The sequence below is a fragment of the Notamacropus eugenii genome, chromosome 2 (assembly GCF_028372415.1).
Source record: "Notamacropus eugenii isolate mMacEug1 chromosome 2, mMacEug1.pri_v2, whole genome shotgun sequence".
In the NCBI taxonomy this organism is placed as follows: domain Eukaryota; kingdom Metazoa; phylum Chordata; class Mammalia; order Diprotodontia; family Macropodidae; genus Notamacropus; species Notamacropus eugenii.
In genome coordinates, this window is record NC_092873.1 from 51,734,237 (window position 1) to 51,748,796 (window position 14,560).

At 48.6% G+C, this 14,560-nt stretch overlaps 1 protein-coding gene across 5 annotated transcripts in view; it reads right to left on the minus strand.

The window, feature by feature from the left end:
- SH2B2 (SH2B adaptor protein 2) overlaps window positions 1-14,560 on the minus strand; it is a 64,849-nt gene that overhangs the window by 22,571 nt on the left and 27,718 nt on the right. For 4 of the 5 annotated variants that reach the window (XM_072640290.1, XM_072640292.1, XM_072640291.1 and 1 more), the window contains exons 2-3: window positions 11,464-12,333; window positions 3,820-3,921 (exon numbers count right to left, since the gene is read on the minus strand). In XM_072640290.1, the coding sequence (XP_072496391.1) occupies window positions 3,820-3,921; window positions 11,464-12,303 (942 nt within the window). In that variant the 5' untranslated portion in view covers window positions 12,304-12,333. The remainder of the gene's footprint in view (window positions 1-3,819; window positions 3,922-11,463; window positions 12,334-14,560) is intronic. The other variant, XM_072640293.1, reaches the window with a different exon arrangement.

The window sequence follows — 14,560 nt, forward strand, 5'->3', positions numbered from 1 at the left end:
GAATGGGGCAGCCTGGAAGGATCATAGCATGAGAATGGGTAGGGACCTTAGAGTCATCCAGTCTAAGCCACTCTTTTCAGAAGCGGGGAAATTGAGGCCTGGAGAGGTCATTTGTCAAAGGTCATACAGATAATAAATGGCAGACTGTGAGATTTGAACTCTAGTCCCCTGACTCCAAATTCTAGGACTCCACAGCACTCCAACAATGCCATCTCCATCCCTTCCCCAATGGAAAACTAGACCTTGCTCCTAGAACCTCCCTAAGCTTGCTCAGTTTCAGAACTTTACAGGGCACCACTAATCCATGGCCATTGTACATGGATGAGTCTTTCCAGCCTTCACTCTCCTGCTCCCCTTTAGTTGTTGTCTTCTTTAAAATGTAATCTCCTTGAGGGCAGTGACTGTTTAGCATGCTTTTCTTTATAAGTCTAGTGCTTAGCACAGCACTAGGCACAGGGTAATTACTTAATAAATGCTCTATCTCTTCATCAGTTTATGAGGCTTCCCCTAGACTATGCTGGTTCTTCTTGCTTGTCCTGAGTCACAGTGAGGAACATCAGTGGTTTAAATCCCTGCACATTCTGTCCAGCAGCCTGACAGGCAGAATGAACATAGGCCCACCCTGACCAGAAAGGGGGACCTAAGTCAAGCAGACGGCTTAGGCTTTGATTGGTGCCTTATTCTCTCAGCAGCCCTGAACTCAATGATGCCCAGTCAATGGTGACATATCCATGAAACAGACTAAAAAATACTGAACCTTCTCCCGTACTCACCTAATCCCTCTCAAGCCTGCTCCCCACCCTCGTGGCAGCTGTAACCAAGAAACTGTAAGGGGGTCACCTTTTTCTGCTCATTTAAATTTTTAAAGTTTATTTTTTAAAATTAAATTTTTTGGGGTTTTTAAATTTTTTACTTAAATTTTTTGGGGGGTTACCTTTGTAACAATACTCAGAAAACCAAACTGGTAGATGTAGGAAACTCAGAGGCTCATCAGAAGGACTCCTCTGCTCTGGTGGGAACAGGAAGGAGGGGTATAGATCTTTAAGACTGGCCATCAAATCCATACCTCTCATTTTATGGAGGAAGAAAATGAAGTCAAGAGAGGACATGGGAGTAGAGACTTCGAGTGGGGAGAGACCTCACAGATTAGGGTTTTTTTAAAATGTTAACAGATGAGGAAACTGAGGTGAGGCCAAGTGACTTGCCAGAGTCACTGTTAGCAAGTATCGGAGGTGGGATTTGAACCCAGGTCTCTTCTTTCTCAAAGGCCAGTCCCGTCACTAGAACACTAAGTGTACTCAGACGCATCTGAGTAAACAGCAAAATACCTTCTGCATCTTCTGCTTTGGTATTCCCCAAAGTACTTTCACATCCGTTCTCAGATCTGATCCTCCCCATCCCAGAGAAGGAACAGCAAGGGAGGTCTACCATACAGAGAATAATAATGACGCTGACCTTCCTGTAACAAGTCCTTTCTGCTATCCCGTTTGACTCATATAATGACCCTGGGAGGAAGACAGCATAAAATGTTATCACTGTTATTTAGTTGTTTTTCAGTCACATCTGACTCTCCATGACCCCATTTGGGGTTTTCTGGGCAAAGATATTGGAGTGGTTTGCCATTTCCTTCTCCAGCTCATTTAGCGGATGAAGAAACTGAGGCAAACAGGGTGAAGTGACTTGCCCAGAGTCAAGTAAGTCTGTACTTGAACTCAGGTCTTCCTGCACTCTAGGTATTGTACCACCTATTTGCCCTATAAAATATTACTATCCCCATTTAAAAGAAGAGTCATCTGAGGCTCAGATAGGTGAGTGAAGTACCTTAATGTCAGATCTGGAACTTGAACCTGTCTCCCAACTCCTTTTTCTCTCTCCATCACCCCCTAGATCCAGCTGGTTGCCAAGTGTTGCTGATTCTATCTTCACAATACATCATACAGCTGTGCCTTGCCTGCGCTCTTACAGCCACCAGCCTAGTCCAGGTCCTTGTCACCTCTCAGGCTGTCAGCCTCCTAGCTGGCCTCCCTGCCTCCAGTCCCTTCCGTCTTCAATCTACCCCGAAGTGGCCACCAAAGCAATATTCCTAAAGTACCCATCTGAGCACAGTGCTCCCCTGTTCAAGAAATCTCGTGGCTCACAATTGTTCTTATGATAAAACACTAGGTCTCTTGATTGGTATTTTAAAACATTTCCAGACTTTGCTGTACATCATCCTGCCTTATAGGCTCTATTATCCAGTCAAGTCAACTTTCTTGCTGTTTTCTGTAGCCAACATCCCATCACTTAGCCATTGCAGAGTCTCCTCCATGCCTGGAATAGCTTCCCTTCTCACCTCCCCTTTTTAGAATCCTTAGTTTCCTTCAAAGCATAGCCCAGGTGCCATCTGCCTCAGAGACCCTTCTTGAGCCCACTGCCTGCTGGTGCCTATGCCTAAAAGGAAAACACTTTGAACTTGGTTCAATGTAATGAGCAGCCATGACTGCAGAGGATCAGAGAGGAAATACTGCCCACTTCCTGACTGAGGGGCTCAGAATACAGAGCAAGGCCATGTTCTTAGACCTGGCCAAGGTAGGACTCTCTTTTGCTTGACTATGCCTGTTTATTACAAGGGTTTTGTTTTTTCCTTTCAATGGGAGACAAGGAGAGAAAATAAATGCTGATTGAAAAAAACAAACATTTCAATAAAAAATATAGGGAAATACTTTATCTCTCCCATATTTATGCACGTTCACAGTGTTTAGAGTATAAGCTCTCTGAGGGCAGAGAAGGATCTCCAGAGCCTGGCATCATGACTGGCTCACAGTAGGCACTTAATGATTGCTTGCCCAGGGAATGAATGATTGCCCCCAAAGGACTGCCTTTTCTTTGTATCTCTAATGATCACCATAGTACCTGGTCATCCCTCCTTCCTTCTCTCCTCCCTTCCTTTCCTTTCTTCCTTCTTCCTTTTTCTTCCTTCTCTTCTCCCTTCCCACCTCCCCACTCCTTTCTTCCTTCCCTCTTTTCATCTTTCCTTCCTTCCTTCCTTCCTTCCTTCCTTCCTTCCTTCCTTCCTTCCTTCCTTCCTTCCTTCCTTTCTTCCTCTCTCCCACTTCACACCCACATCCAGCTTTGATTTGAGTATTAGATAGGGGACCTGGTCAGTAGAGGCTATACCCAGTTTCAGGTACCTGGTAGGAGGCAAAGTGGTGAAGCTGAAAGAGTGCTGGTTTGGAGTCAGGGGACTTGGATTCAAATTCTGCCTCTATCACTGTGTCACCCATGTGACTTTGGGCAAGTCACTGAATCACTCTGTGTCTCAGTTTCCTCTTTTATTTTATTTCCTGTCAATCAATCAACATTTATTAAACACCTGCTGTATGTCAGGCAATGTCCCAGGCAACAGGAATATAAAGACAAAAATGAAAGAGTTTCTGCCCTCAGGAATCTTGCCATCTAACTTCCCCCTTCATATCCTGGGGAAGGGGGAGGGAGAGAGGAGAGAGAGACATTGGGCAGAGGAGGAAGAGGAAGAATGGCTGAGGCCCCCAACACCCCCAATGCCTCCATCCTGGAAAGGTGTTTTGGCTTCCCAAATGTCCTTTTCTGAAACTCAAAGCCCTTTATAAACAATTCTCCCCATTTCACAGATAGACAAAGTGAATCTCAGAAAAGCTGGGGCTTGATTCACAGAAATGGGCCTCAGATTAGGACCTACATTCTTTGACTCTGCTAGTCATGAATGACAGACAGTGAGACACAACAGAGGAACAACAGGAGGTCCTGCCCTATACCCCTCCTGACCTTCCCTCCACCTCCATCCCTCCCCACAGGCCTCACCTTTAACACAAAAGTGTTGTCTTTGTCTGGCATCTCCAGGGGCATGGTGGTCCGGACCTCGATGATGGCAGAGAGAGGGATGCTCACCTTGGGTTTGGAGGCCTGAAAAAGGACACAGGAAGACACTGATGACAGAAGCATCCCTGACCATTGGCTGCTGGGCACACAGACAGACAGACACAGACACAGACAGTCATACACACAGACACACACCCTGTCCTGAACCCATATCTCCCTACACCTTACAAACTTTGCCCAGCACTACCTGGTTCCTAGGGACCCTTCCTAGGCCAATTCAGGCATTCCAATCACTCCTCCCTCCTTTGTCCTGTCTCCAGTTTTCACATGTCTTGTTACCCTGAACACACAGACCTATCAGATTCAGAGCTCAAGACCAGAGGCTTCCTGAGGCCAGAGGCTCCCTGAGGCCAGAGGCTCCCTGAGGGTAGGGGCTGAGTCTTCCCAACCAGACCAGGGGCTCCCCTTGGATAGTGGACAGCAGCTGTTTCTCATTAGACCAGAGACTTCCGGAGGGCAGGGGCTGGGTCTTTCCTTTCAATTTTAGAGCATTCAACCCAAGGCTGTCCGTGCTGTTACTCAAACCTTATAGGTCAGGCCTAGAGCCATCGGCTGCCACAGTTTTAATGGAAAGACTTGGGGGAGAAAGAAAGACCAGAACACTCCTAATTTCCCCTGTGTCCCCAATAACTCTACAGTCTTTTAATTAAATGGAACAGGGCCCCAATGGAAGACGTTAAAGTTAATGTCTTTTGTTCTACATCCACAGCCCTGCTCTCCCTCTGGAGTCTTGCCTGCTTCCTTCAAACACATCTTGGGCAGGAGTTGGCCAACATACATAAGTCTGGGTTCAGGCCCCCAGGTCTAGGCTCTCTGCTATACTACTGGTCACCTACTCCATCCACTGGGCATTCTGCCTGGAATCCCAGGCTTTGGAGACAGAGGGAGCTGGCCTTCCCAGAAGACTTTGTCCTTAAGTAGCTGGTGGGAATTGGAAGCAGCTGTGGACATCATCCACAGATGACCCAAGATAGACTGGAGACCTCTCTTAGGAATGGAGGGGGGAAACAGCCTGAAACTTTAGGCACTTAGTTCTCTGGGAGGGGGCCAACTACTCTTCCCCACTTCCCTCTTTGGCAGAGTGTCACCTGAGGGAACAGGGATGACCAAGTTACCAGACATCAGCTCATCAAGGGCTGGAGTTGACCTGAGGGGCACCAGTCAGTCCACAAGAATATATTAAGCAGCTACTGTGAACCGGGAACAATGCTACATGCTGAAGATGGAAGGACAAAAGCAAAGCAGACTCTGCCCTCAAGAAGCTTACTTTCTAACAGTGCAAGTAGCATGCACATATAGGAGAGTGTGTGAGAAACAGAAAACAGAAGGAAACCTGGGTGGGATGGGGAGGAGAGGAGGAGAGAGCTAACCTGTGGGGACCTGAACCTCACACACACACAGTTGGACTGTCATTCACCCTGGCCCCGAGACACACTGGCCTTCTCCATCCCCTCACCCGCCTCCAGGACAGCCCAACTCTGGTCCCCTCCTAAGGGAAGCCCCCTCAGGAGTATGGAGGAAGTCATCCTGTGTCCTAAACTCTTCTGACTGGCCAGAGGGAGCTAGACAAAGCTCCATTTCTAAAAAAAGTCCACAAAGGCCAAACTGAACATAGACACAGATGGTTGTCAGCTTCCCCTCCCCCTTCCCCTCTCCCATCCTCCATCTCCACCCACTAAATCAGGAAGGTGCACACACACACACACACACACACACACACACATACATACACACACACATATACACACGCCAGCTGTCTACTGCTTGAGATCTGAACACTTATAATATATAAAGGCATTAGAAAGGAATAGAGGGTACAGTGTGACAAAGGGCAGTGATAGAATCTTGAAAGGAGGATCATGGGGCTGTACAGGAATCTAGAGAAAGGGAGCACAGTGGATCTCTAGTCCCAGGGTCCATGGATAGATTTCAGGGGATCCATAAACTTAGGGAAAAAATTGATATTTTTTTTCACTAATTTCTAATTGCATTGAGCATTTCCTTCAATTATGACTGGAGGCAACCAATCAGATTCTGAGTAGGGGTTTGCCAGATACTGTCAAAGGGGCCTATGATCCAGGACAGGCTGAGTCCCTATTCTGCTCCAGTTTCCTCTCTTCACAGGCACAGAGATTAAACAACTTGCCTACATTACACAGGTGGGAAGCATCAGATGTGAAATTTGAACCCAGGACTTTCCTCTAGATGGGAAATTCCCACACAGAGGGAGAGTGTTGGTTTCAAGGGTCTCCTTGAATTCGCCTCAATGATTCTCTCCCCTACAGGTAGGAACAGTTAACTACCTGGTTCCAGATCTAATTTAGGAAAAAGAGAGGCCTGTCCTCTCAGGGAACAAAGGTGAGTGCCTCTTTTTCCCCAGTCAGCTTCCTCCCTGGATTATGCTCAGCTCCCAGCAGCAACAGACCTCCACTATTCCTCCATCTCAAGGCACGAAGTCTCCCCATCAAGACTCTGTTCACCACCTTTATTGCTGAGTTCGATGTTGGGTTTGAACCAGTTCTTTGGGTCAGGGGTGGAGGGGCTGAATGCTTGCTCTGGGGAGGCCTTTTTAGATGAGTTCAGTTGCTCAGGGATTTGTCTTGTGGAGCTAGGGGAGGCAGGCAGGAGACAGTTGTCCTTCTTGGGGGACACAGGACCTGATTACAAGAATGAACTGCAAAGATAAAGCCTCTTGCCCCCTGGGCGGTGTGAACCTCCTGATCATTCCTCCCAGTCCCTATCATTAAAGGAGATAATATTGTAACAAGTGCTTAGCATCAAGCCCGGTACACAGTAGGTGTTATATAAATGCTTATTTCCTTCTTCCTCTCCCCTCTACCACCACAAGAAGACACTTAGGCAAATACCATTTCTTTGGGAGGGGGAGAAAATATGCAAGGTTTTCCCTGGTTCCACTAGGAAGGGGGCAAAGAAGGCACCTGAAGAGCATTGTCTCGTGGACTAAGTACTGTGTCTCTGGCCTCAGAGGACCTGGGCTAAAATCCTGCCTTAACTATCTACTATCTATGGGACTTTGGTCAAATGACTTAAACTTTCAGGGCCTCAGTTTCCTTCTCTGTAAAACAAGAGGCTGGTCCCTTGCTGGCCCCTGAAGTCCCCTCTTTAGACCTATGATCTGATGACAGGCAGCAGCAGCTGCAGCAGCCCTCTCCTCTACAGGGGCTACCAGTCAGAGGCCAAGATTGAGCACTGGAAGTATGAAGTATGCTGTCCTTTTGCTGAAAGAATGCCAGGGCCATGCCATGGAAAGGGATCAGGAAAAGAATCAAGGAGCTTAGTTCTAGTTCTATTCAGCCACCAACAGGTTGTGTGACCCTGGGCCAGTCCCCAACCCTCTTTGGGCTCCATTTCCATAAATGGGAAATGAGGTGGCTGAACCTCTGAGATTCCTCCCAGCTCTGGCATTTGAAGGATCATTGAAAGGGAAAGTGAATGACAAGGGCAGGACAGGATAGATTTACACCTCAACCCTAGCTGCTTTGAGACAGTGGCAGGATGGAGTGAGAAAGGCCAACCAACAAGTCTACTCCCAAGTTTGTGCTGAATCCTGGCTTGGCCAGATTTTGATGCTGGTGAGCCTTCAAAGATATCTCGGGTTCTTGGGGATCCTGCATCTGGTTCAGGAGTTGCCACAATTTTCTTCATCCCATGCATCTGCTCCCTCATCCAATGAGCCTTCCCTGACTGCCCAGCCCACTCGAATCCATCCCTCCTTGGAACCTCTTCAACCTTAGCGCCATACTTTACTCCAGGATACAAACCCTCTTCTCTAGTTAAATTGTTCCTCTCCTCACCCAGCACCCCACACCTAAACCTTCCAAACACATCATGGTCTGTTTTCCCATCACTGGGTCTTTGCTCACAGCCCTCTCCCGGACATCTTCATTCCTCTCCTTTGTCCAAGCCCTACTCTGGTTTCTTCACTGGGCTGCATTCCTAGCCCCTGTGATCCCTTCCCTGACCACCCCAGGCTGGGAACATAATAACAAGTGGCAACAAAATCCTCTTTTATGATCTCCGATCCCCAAATGCCCATTGGATGCTTAATAGATACAGTAATAATAGCTAAGATTTACATAGTGCTTTGCAATATGATCCTCACAACAACCTTAAGACATAGGTATCATTATTTCCATTTTGCAGATGAGAAAACTAGGAGAGATCAAATGACTTACTCAGGGTCATGGAACTGCTAAATGACTCAAGGTAGAGGGAACCAAACCTAGGTCTTCCTGCCTCCTAGTCCAACACTTTCCCCATTACCCCTCTTGGCTGCCTTATTTAGCACATGCCTGTGAGCATGTTATTTTCCCCTAGAAAGCACATAAGCTCCTTGAAGGAAGGAACACTTATTTTTATCTACTTACCATCAGCACCTAGGACAGTGCCTGCCACATATCTGGTAGGTAATGGATCATAGGATCATAGATATTAAGCTGGAAGGGACCTCAGAGTCATTAAGTTCAACCTCTTTCATGTAACAGCTGAGGAAACTGAGACCTTAAGTGACATGCCCACGGTTAGTCAGGTGGCAGGGTGGCCATGTGGCCAGGATTTGTCTTCTAACTCTCAGCATTGCCCTTAGTGAGCATTTGTTGATGGAGCCATTTGCTCTTTTGAATATTTCTCTTGTGTTATTGTTTTTTAATTTCAAACTCCAGCATTGTTAAACTTTTCAGCGGACACATCTTGTCTCTCTAATCTAGACTAAAAGCTTCTTGAAGGTAGGGGCTAACTCATATGAGGCACTAGGCACTCAATAGATACTCAATGATTAATGCATGACTACGAAGTAGCAGTTTGATTTTGTAATAAAAAAGATCACAGCTTACAAAATGAAACCAAGATTGTCTCCTCCAAGGTAGACACCATGAAGGGATATATACTTTGCTGCCCTTCCTTTCTGGGAATTCTGTTCAGAGCCAAGGCTTGCCTACATGCCATATCTAAAGAGGGCAAAGACTGTGCCATGCACAAAGCATCTCACATAAAGAGTATGAAAGCCAAGTCAAGAACAGCTGGAGACAAGACTTATGCACACTCTTGATGGAGGCCAGTCTTTGCCCTCTGAGGGTAGATTTGGTTTTTGAAAGTGGAAAAATGGCCTTCCAGCTCTAGAAATATGGTCCTATAAACCACTTAAAATATAAGATTTACTACTGGGAAGGAACCTTGGAGACCATCTCATCCAACTCCCTCATTTTACAGAGGAAGAAACTGGGGGTCAGGAAAGTATGAAGGAATTAGCCTACGGTCACAGGAGAGCTAAGGGACAAAGGTGGGAGATGAAGTCTAAAGATGCCAATAATGAAGACAAATTTCTGTGGTGAATGAGATCCTGTTGTGGTCCAGCTACGGGCAGAGGGGGAGTGGAAGAGGAAAAGAACCAGTTTCTGTCTGCAGAGATCCCGCAGTCAGGATAGAGAGACAAGACATGAATGTTCTCCTTACTACACTAGTGTATGATAGAGAAGTATAAGTATTCCACATTTTACAGAGGAGCCTATGAAGAGTTCCACAGGATAAGTGACTTCTCTAGGGTCACCTAGCCAGAAAGAGTTAGAACAACACTGCCCACTCGGATCTCCTGGTGCCAGATTCTTAATGAGATGAGCACGTGCCCCCAAGGGGCCAATCCATAGCATTCTCTCCCATCACACCTACAGAACTGGGACTCCAGCCTTCACTCTGCCTGGGAGGTTGCTTCCTCTCACCCTGCTCTTCTCATTCTGGAGAGCAGAGAAGGAAGATGAGAAGCACTGAATAGAGAGCAATCTGATCCCTCCCTTGTTTGACAACACCCAGCATTCCCTGTTGTGACAGGTGGCCCCAGTGAGATCAATGCCGGGCATCCTTCCTGGGTTGGTTCCCCCTCCTTTCTGCTGTCCATCATGACTTTCATTCTAGTCTCAGCCCGTAACGGCTGTCCTTGCCTGAGCCTGCCCCATGCCAATCACGCCTCCTCAGCTTCTCCTATATCCTCATGCACCCACTTCTTAGAATCACGCCTCATTGTGTGTGTGGATTCTTGTCTCCCTGCCCTGACTGTGGGATTCCTGCAGGCAGAAATTTTCTCTTCTCCATAGTCTGCCCCCATAGCACGTTCAGCAGAGGCCTGTGGGAACTCATTGGATGGACGGTGATTCCCAAACCGTTTTAGTGAGTTTTTAAAAATGTGTATTATTGTTCCCTCCCTATGCCACTCCTGATGATGCCTGACCCTGGGACTTGGCTCTTCCTGCATACAGAGTGCTGCCTGTGGAAAGGGGTAAGAGAAGCACTGGGCATGTGGGGTGGGGCAGAGGAAGCCAGAGAGGATTTGTTGATTCATTCACTCCTTCTGTTCATTCATTCAGTCATTCCTTCCTTCCTTCATTCAACCATTCATTCATTCATTCTACCATTCCTTCCTTCTTCTCTCCTTCCCTCCCTCCTTCTTTACTCCCTCCCTTCTGTCTTCCATCCCTTCTTCCTTCCTTCCTTCCTCCCTCCCTTCCTCTGTTCTTTCTTTCCTTCCTTCCTTTCTTCCTTCCTTCCTTCCTTCCTTCCTTCCTTCCTTCCTTCCTTCCTTCCTTCCTTCCTTCCTTTCTTCTTTCCTTTCTTCCTTCTTTCCACCATTCAGTCAGCAGGAGAGAGGTAGATTAGAACACTGAACTGGGAGCAAAGACCCTGGGATGCTAAAGGTCCAGTTTTGTCCCTGTTGCTGTGTGTCACTGGACGGGTCAAATCCCTCTCTGGGCCGCTTCCATCTCTAAAGCTTTGGCTTCTCTTCTCTAAGCACTTTCTCTCTACAACCCTGTTCTGGGGGCCTGACAGATGTCAAATCCTTTCAAGAAGCTCTCCTTGGGCATTCCCACTCCATGAACATAGGATGACCCCAGATTCAGAGTTAGAAGAGACCTTAGACATCATCACAATGATCATATTGCATCAACCTGCTATTGTCAAGTACTGAGACAGAATTCTCTATTTCACAGAGTGCAGGAGGAGAGGAACCCTGTGTCTAAAGAGGGCTAAGCCCATACATCTCTCGGTCCCTGTCCTCATCCCCTCCTGGCCCATCTGGAGCCCTTTTTCTTCTCTGCCCCATTCAATCCCTTGGTGTGGCTGGACACCAGGCTCTCCTGGATCCAGAGCTCTGGAGCTGAAAGGGACCAAAGCGACCATTGAGTCCAAGCCCTTTCCTTTGCAGCTGAGGAAAATGGTGCCCAGGGAGTTTACTTGTCCAGGGTCCTAGAGGTGATGGGGCTAAGATTCAAACTCAGGTTCTCTGACTCAAAGATTGAGCCAGAAGTCACCTTAGAGTTCAACCCTGTTATTTATACATGATAAAAATGAGACCCAGAGAGAGGAAGTCACTTGTCCAAGGTTGCAAGTGTCTGAGGCAGATCTGAATGAGGATTCTTGAAGTCTAAAGGGAAAGGCCCAGGTGGGCCTGAGCTGGGATTGGAGCTCAGCACTTCCAATCATCATTCACCATCAGACCCCTCCCCAGCCTGACTGTTCTCTTTCCCCTTCCCTCTCCCCATGAAGCTCCCCTCTCACCTTGGGGGGGACATAGAATTCTAACAAGAACCTCTCGCCCTCCACCTTCACAGCCTTCCGGAGCATCAACCGGCACTTCTGCCACTGGGAGCCGCCCACACAGCTGGAGTCATCAGCCACCATGTAGCGTAGTGTCCCCTCTCGCTGGATGTCTGCCAACTCTACCTTGGAGGCCGGGCCTCGGGAGAGCCTGAGCCGGTGGGCCCACTTCTCCCTTGGCTCTGCTGGAGGCTCTCCCCCTCGAAGCCCTGATGGCTGCCCTGCTTCAGGCTCAGGGGATGCCCTCCGGTGCCACATCTCTTTCATGCCATCTACCACACACAGGCTCATATTGCGTAGCGAAAAGCCCTTCTTGAATCGAGGCTTGACTGCGGCACGGAAAGACACATCCTCTGAACTTCGGGAGTGGCCGTAGGAGGAGACCTTGTGGGCCTGAGCCTGCTGTGCCTGGCTCAGGTATCGAGCTGGGGGTGCCCCGGCCACAGGGTCCATACTGTCAAGGGACTCGGTGGAGGTCTCCTCTCTGCAGGGCAGTGGCCCCCGAGCATTGGGCATGTGGCAGGGCTGGAGCCCCACGAAGGGGACGATGTTGTACTTGGTGGGCGAGTCAGAGATAAAGACCCGGCTCACCTCGACGCTAAAGACGTCCAGGAAGTTGGCAGCAAAGTGGTGGGAGAAGGAAGCCTCAGCTCCTGGAGTGTCGTACTGTGGGTTCTCCCGGAGGAACCGGCAGAATTTCTGGGCAAAGTCCACGGCAGCCGCCTGGGCGTGCAGTTCACAGAACTCCCGCCAGTCAGGGACCTGGGAGGACGTGTCCTGACAAGGGGCATCACCATTCATGGCTCACATCCCATTCCAACTTCTGGACAGCTGTAAGGGCAAGAAGAGGTGAGTTAGGGTATCTGGCACACAAGATGCACTAAATAAATACTCATTCCCTCCACTCCTCCCCTCAGGAGCTAAACAAGTGGGACAGGGGAGGGAGAGAGCATTTGGGGAAGAGGATGGTGAGGAAATAATCCATAGAGATGCCCAATCTGCCTTGGCATACCTAGAAACCAATCCCTCCTGATGGGTCTGGACCCATGTCTTCCTTTCCCTTCTAATCCCCTTGCATTTCTGGACATCTGCCCCTCTGGCGCAGCAGAGGATCATTCAACTGGAGCTGAAATGGACTTCACAGGGCATCAGGTCCAAGCCCTCATTTCTGAAACCTGGGAGGTTACCTGCCTAAGGTCACATGGGCAGGGAGTGGCAGATTCAAACTTAGGTCTTGTGACTCAAACATTGAGAGCCGGGAGGGAACTTAGAAGATATTGGTCTAAACCATAGTTTCCAGATGAGGAGAGTCCAGGAGAGAGAAAGCATTTTATCCAAGAGCACTGGACAGTACTCAGACTGGTAGCAAAAAGCTGAGGTTGGATCTGAATCCTGATCCTTGGGGCCAAAGTCTTTCTAGATTAAGTCCAAATCCCATATTCTTTCCTCTGCCACCTAGGACTCTGTTGCCTCCTCCCTTAGCCCCTTTAATCCCCTGGCAGATCCTGTCACACTGGACCACTTGGTGGCTGTCTTCTCCTTCCCAGCATAATCTATTCCCTGGCATTTCTGGAAATTTAGCTACCTTTCTTCTTCCTCTAAGAATCCTGACTCTGGTTATCAAGAAACTGAAGAGGTTAAGGGCACTGGAGTTAGGCTTAGCCCACCCCACCCCTCCTCCAAGCCCTGAGCTTTCCCAAGGGTACCAGGACAGCCCACTGCTCCTCAGAGACCACCTCCTGATGGCTTGCCTTCCCAGCCCCTCCCTAGATGCATGCCTCCAAGAACAAATAAGTTTTAACCAGCCACTAATATATTATTAGCACCCGCTCAGGCTGAGCTGGCAAGGTTGCTAAGTGCCTCTAGGCAGCAGAGAACTGGTGCCCAGAGACTTTCCTTTTCATTACACGAAGCCTCCCCTTAAACTCACCCTCTTCCCCTGGCAGAGAAGGCTAGGGGCGGGGAAGGGAACAGCTGGGCAGTCCAGGGCTCATCCCATCTCCCAAGGTGCCAGGATAGGCCTGCAGCAGGGCTCATCCAGCAACTACATGGGGGAGGAAGCCTTGGTCATCTCTGAGCAGACAGGAGAGAGCCTCAATCTACCCAGTGTTTGGAGACATTTATCATCCTCAGTCACAAAATTCTCCCTGTGGGGGACTGGTGCTGGATTCCCTGGTACTAGAGAGGAAGAGAAGGATTCATTCTCTCAAGGGAAAATATGATACCCAGATGCTCCAGAACGTCTAGATCTGACAGGCAGCCTGAAGCCCTGGACAGAGAAAAGGGAGGGGGCTGCAGCAGATCCCTTAAAGACACTTGCCAGCTTTAACCCTCTGGGGTGGGAGAAGCAGAGCAGAGGCTTCCTGGGTCAGGGCCAGGGTCATCCAGAGCCATGAAGGGATGCAAGATGGCAAGGCCTTGCCAACTTCAGTGTTTATCACTGTGGATCATTCCTACCTCCAACCCTGAATCCTGGGAAGGAGGCAAGCCAATCACTAATCTGTCCCTTGTATGAATGACAACTATTTAATTCAACAAAAGATGAGACAGTCCCTGCCCTCAAGGAGCTGACCTTCTAACAGGGGGAGTTTCTATATATAGGGGAGTAGTGTCCAGGAAGGGAATTTGAGGTGACTGACTGAGATGAGAAGGCTGCAGAGTCTGGGCCTGAGTCCAGGTGGAACTCAGAGGACCCCTTGCCTCTTGTCCTTTGGCATGTGGGGGTAGGGGAGAGGTGCATGAGACTGGCTCTCCTGGATCCCAGCTACATGGCTTAGGAATCTGTTTCTGTCCTCTGACCAGGGAATTAAAGGAGAGCTAAGGTGAGCACTGGAATCTGGAAGACCCATCTTCCAGAGTTCAAATTCAGCCTCAGACACTTCTTAGCTGTGTGACCCTGGGCAAGTCACTTCATCCTGTCTGCCTCAGTTTCCTTATCTGTAAAATGATCTGGAGAAGGAAATGGCAAACCATTCCAGTGTCTTTGCCAAGAAAATCCCAAATGGGGTCATGAAAAGTCAGTTACAACTGACCAACAACGAGTCACTGTAAACCTGGC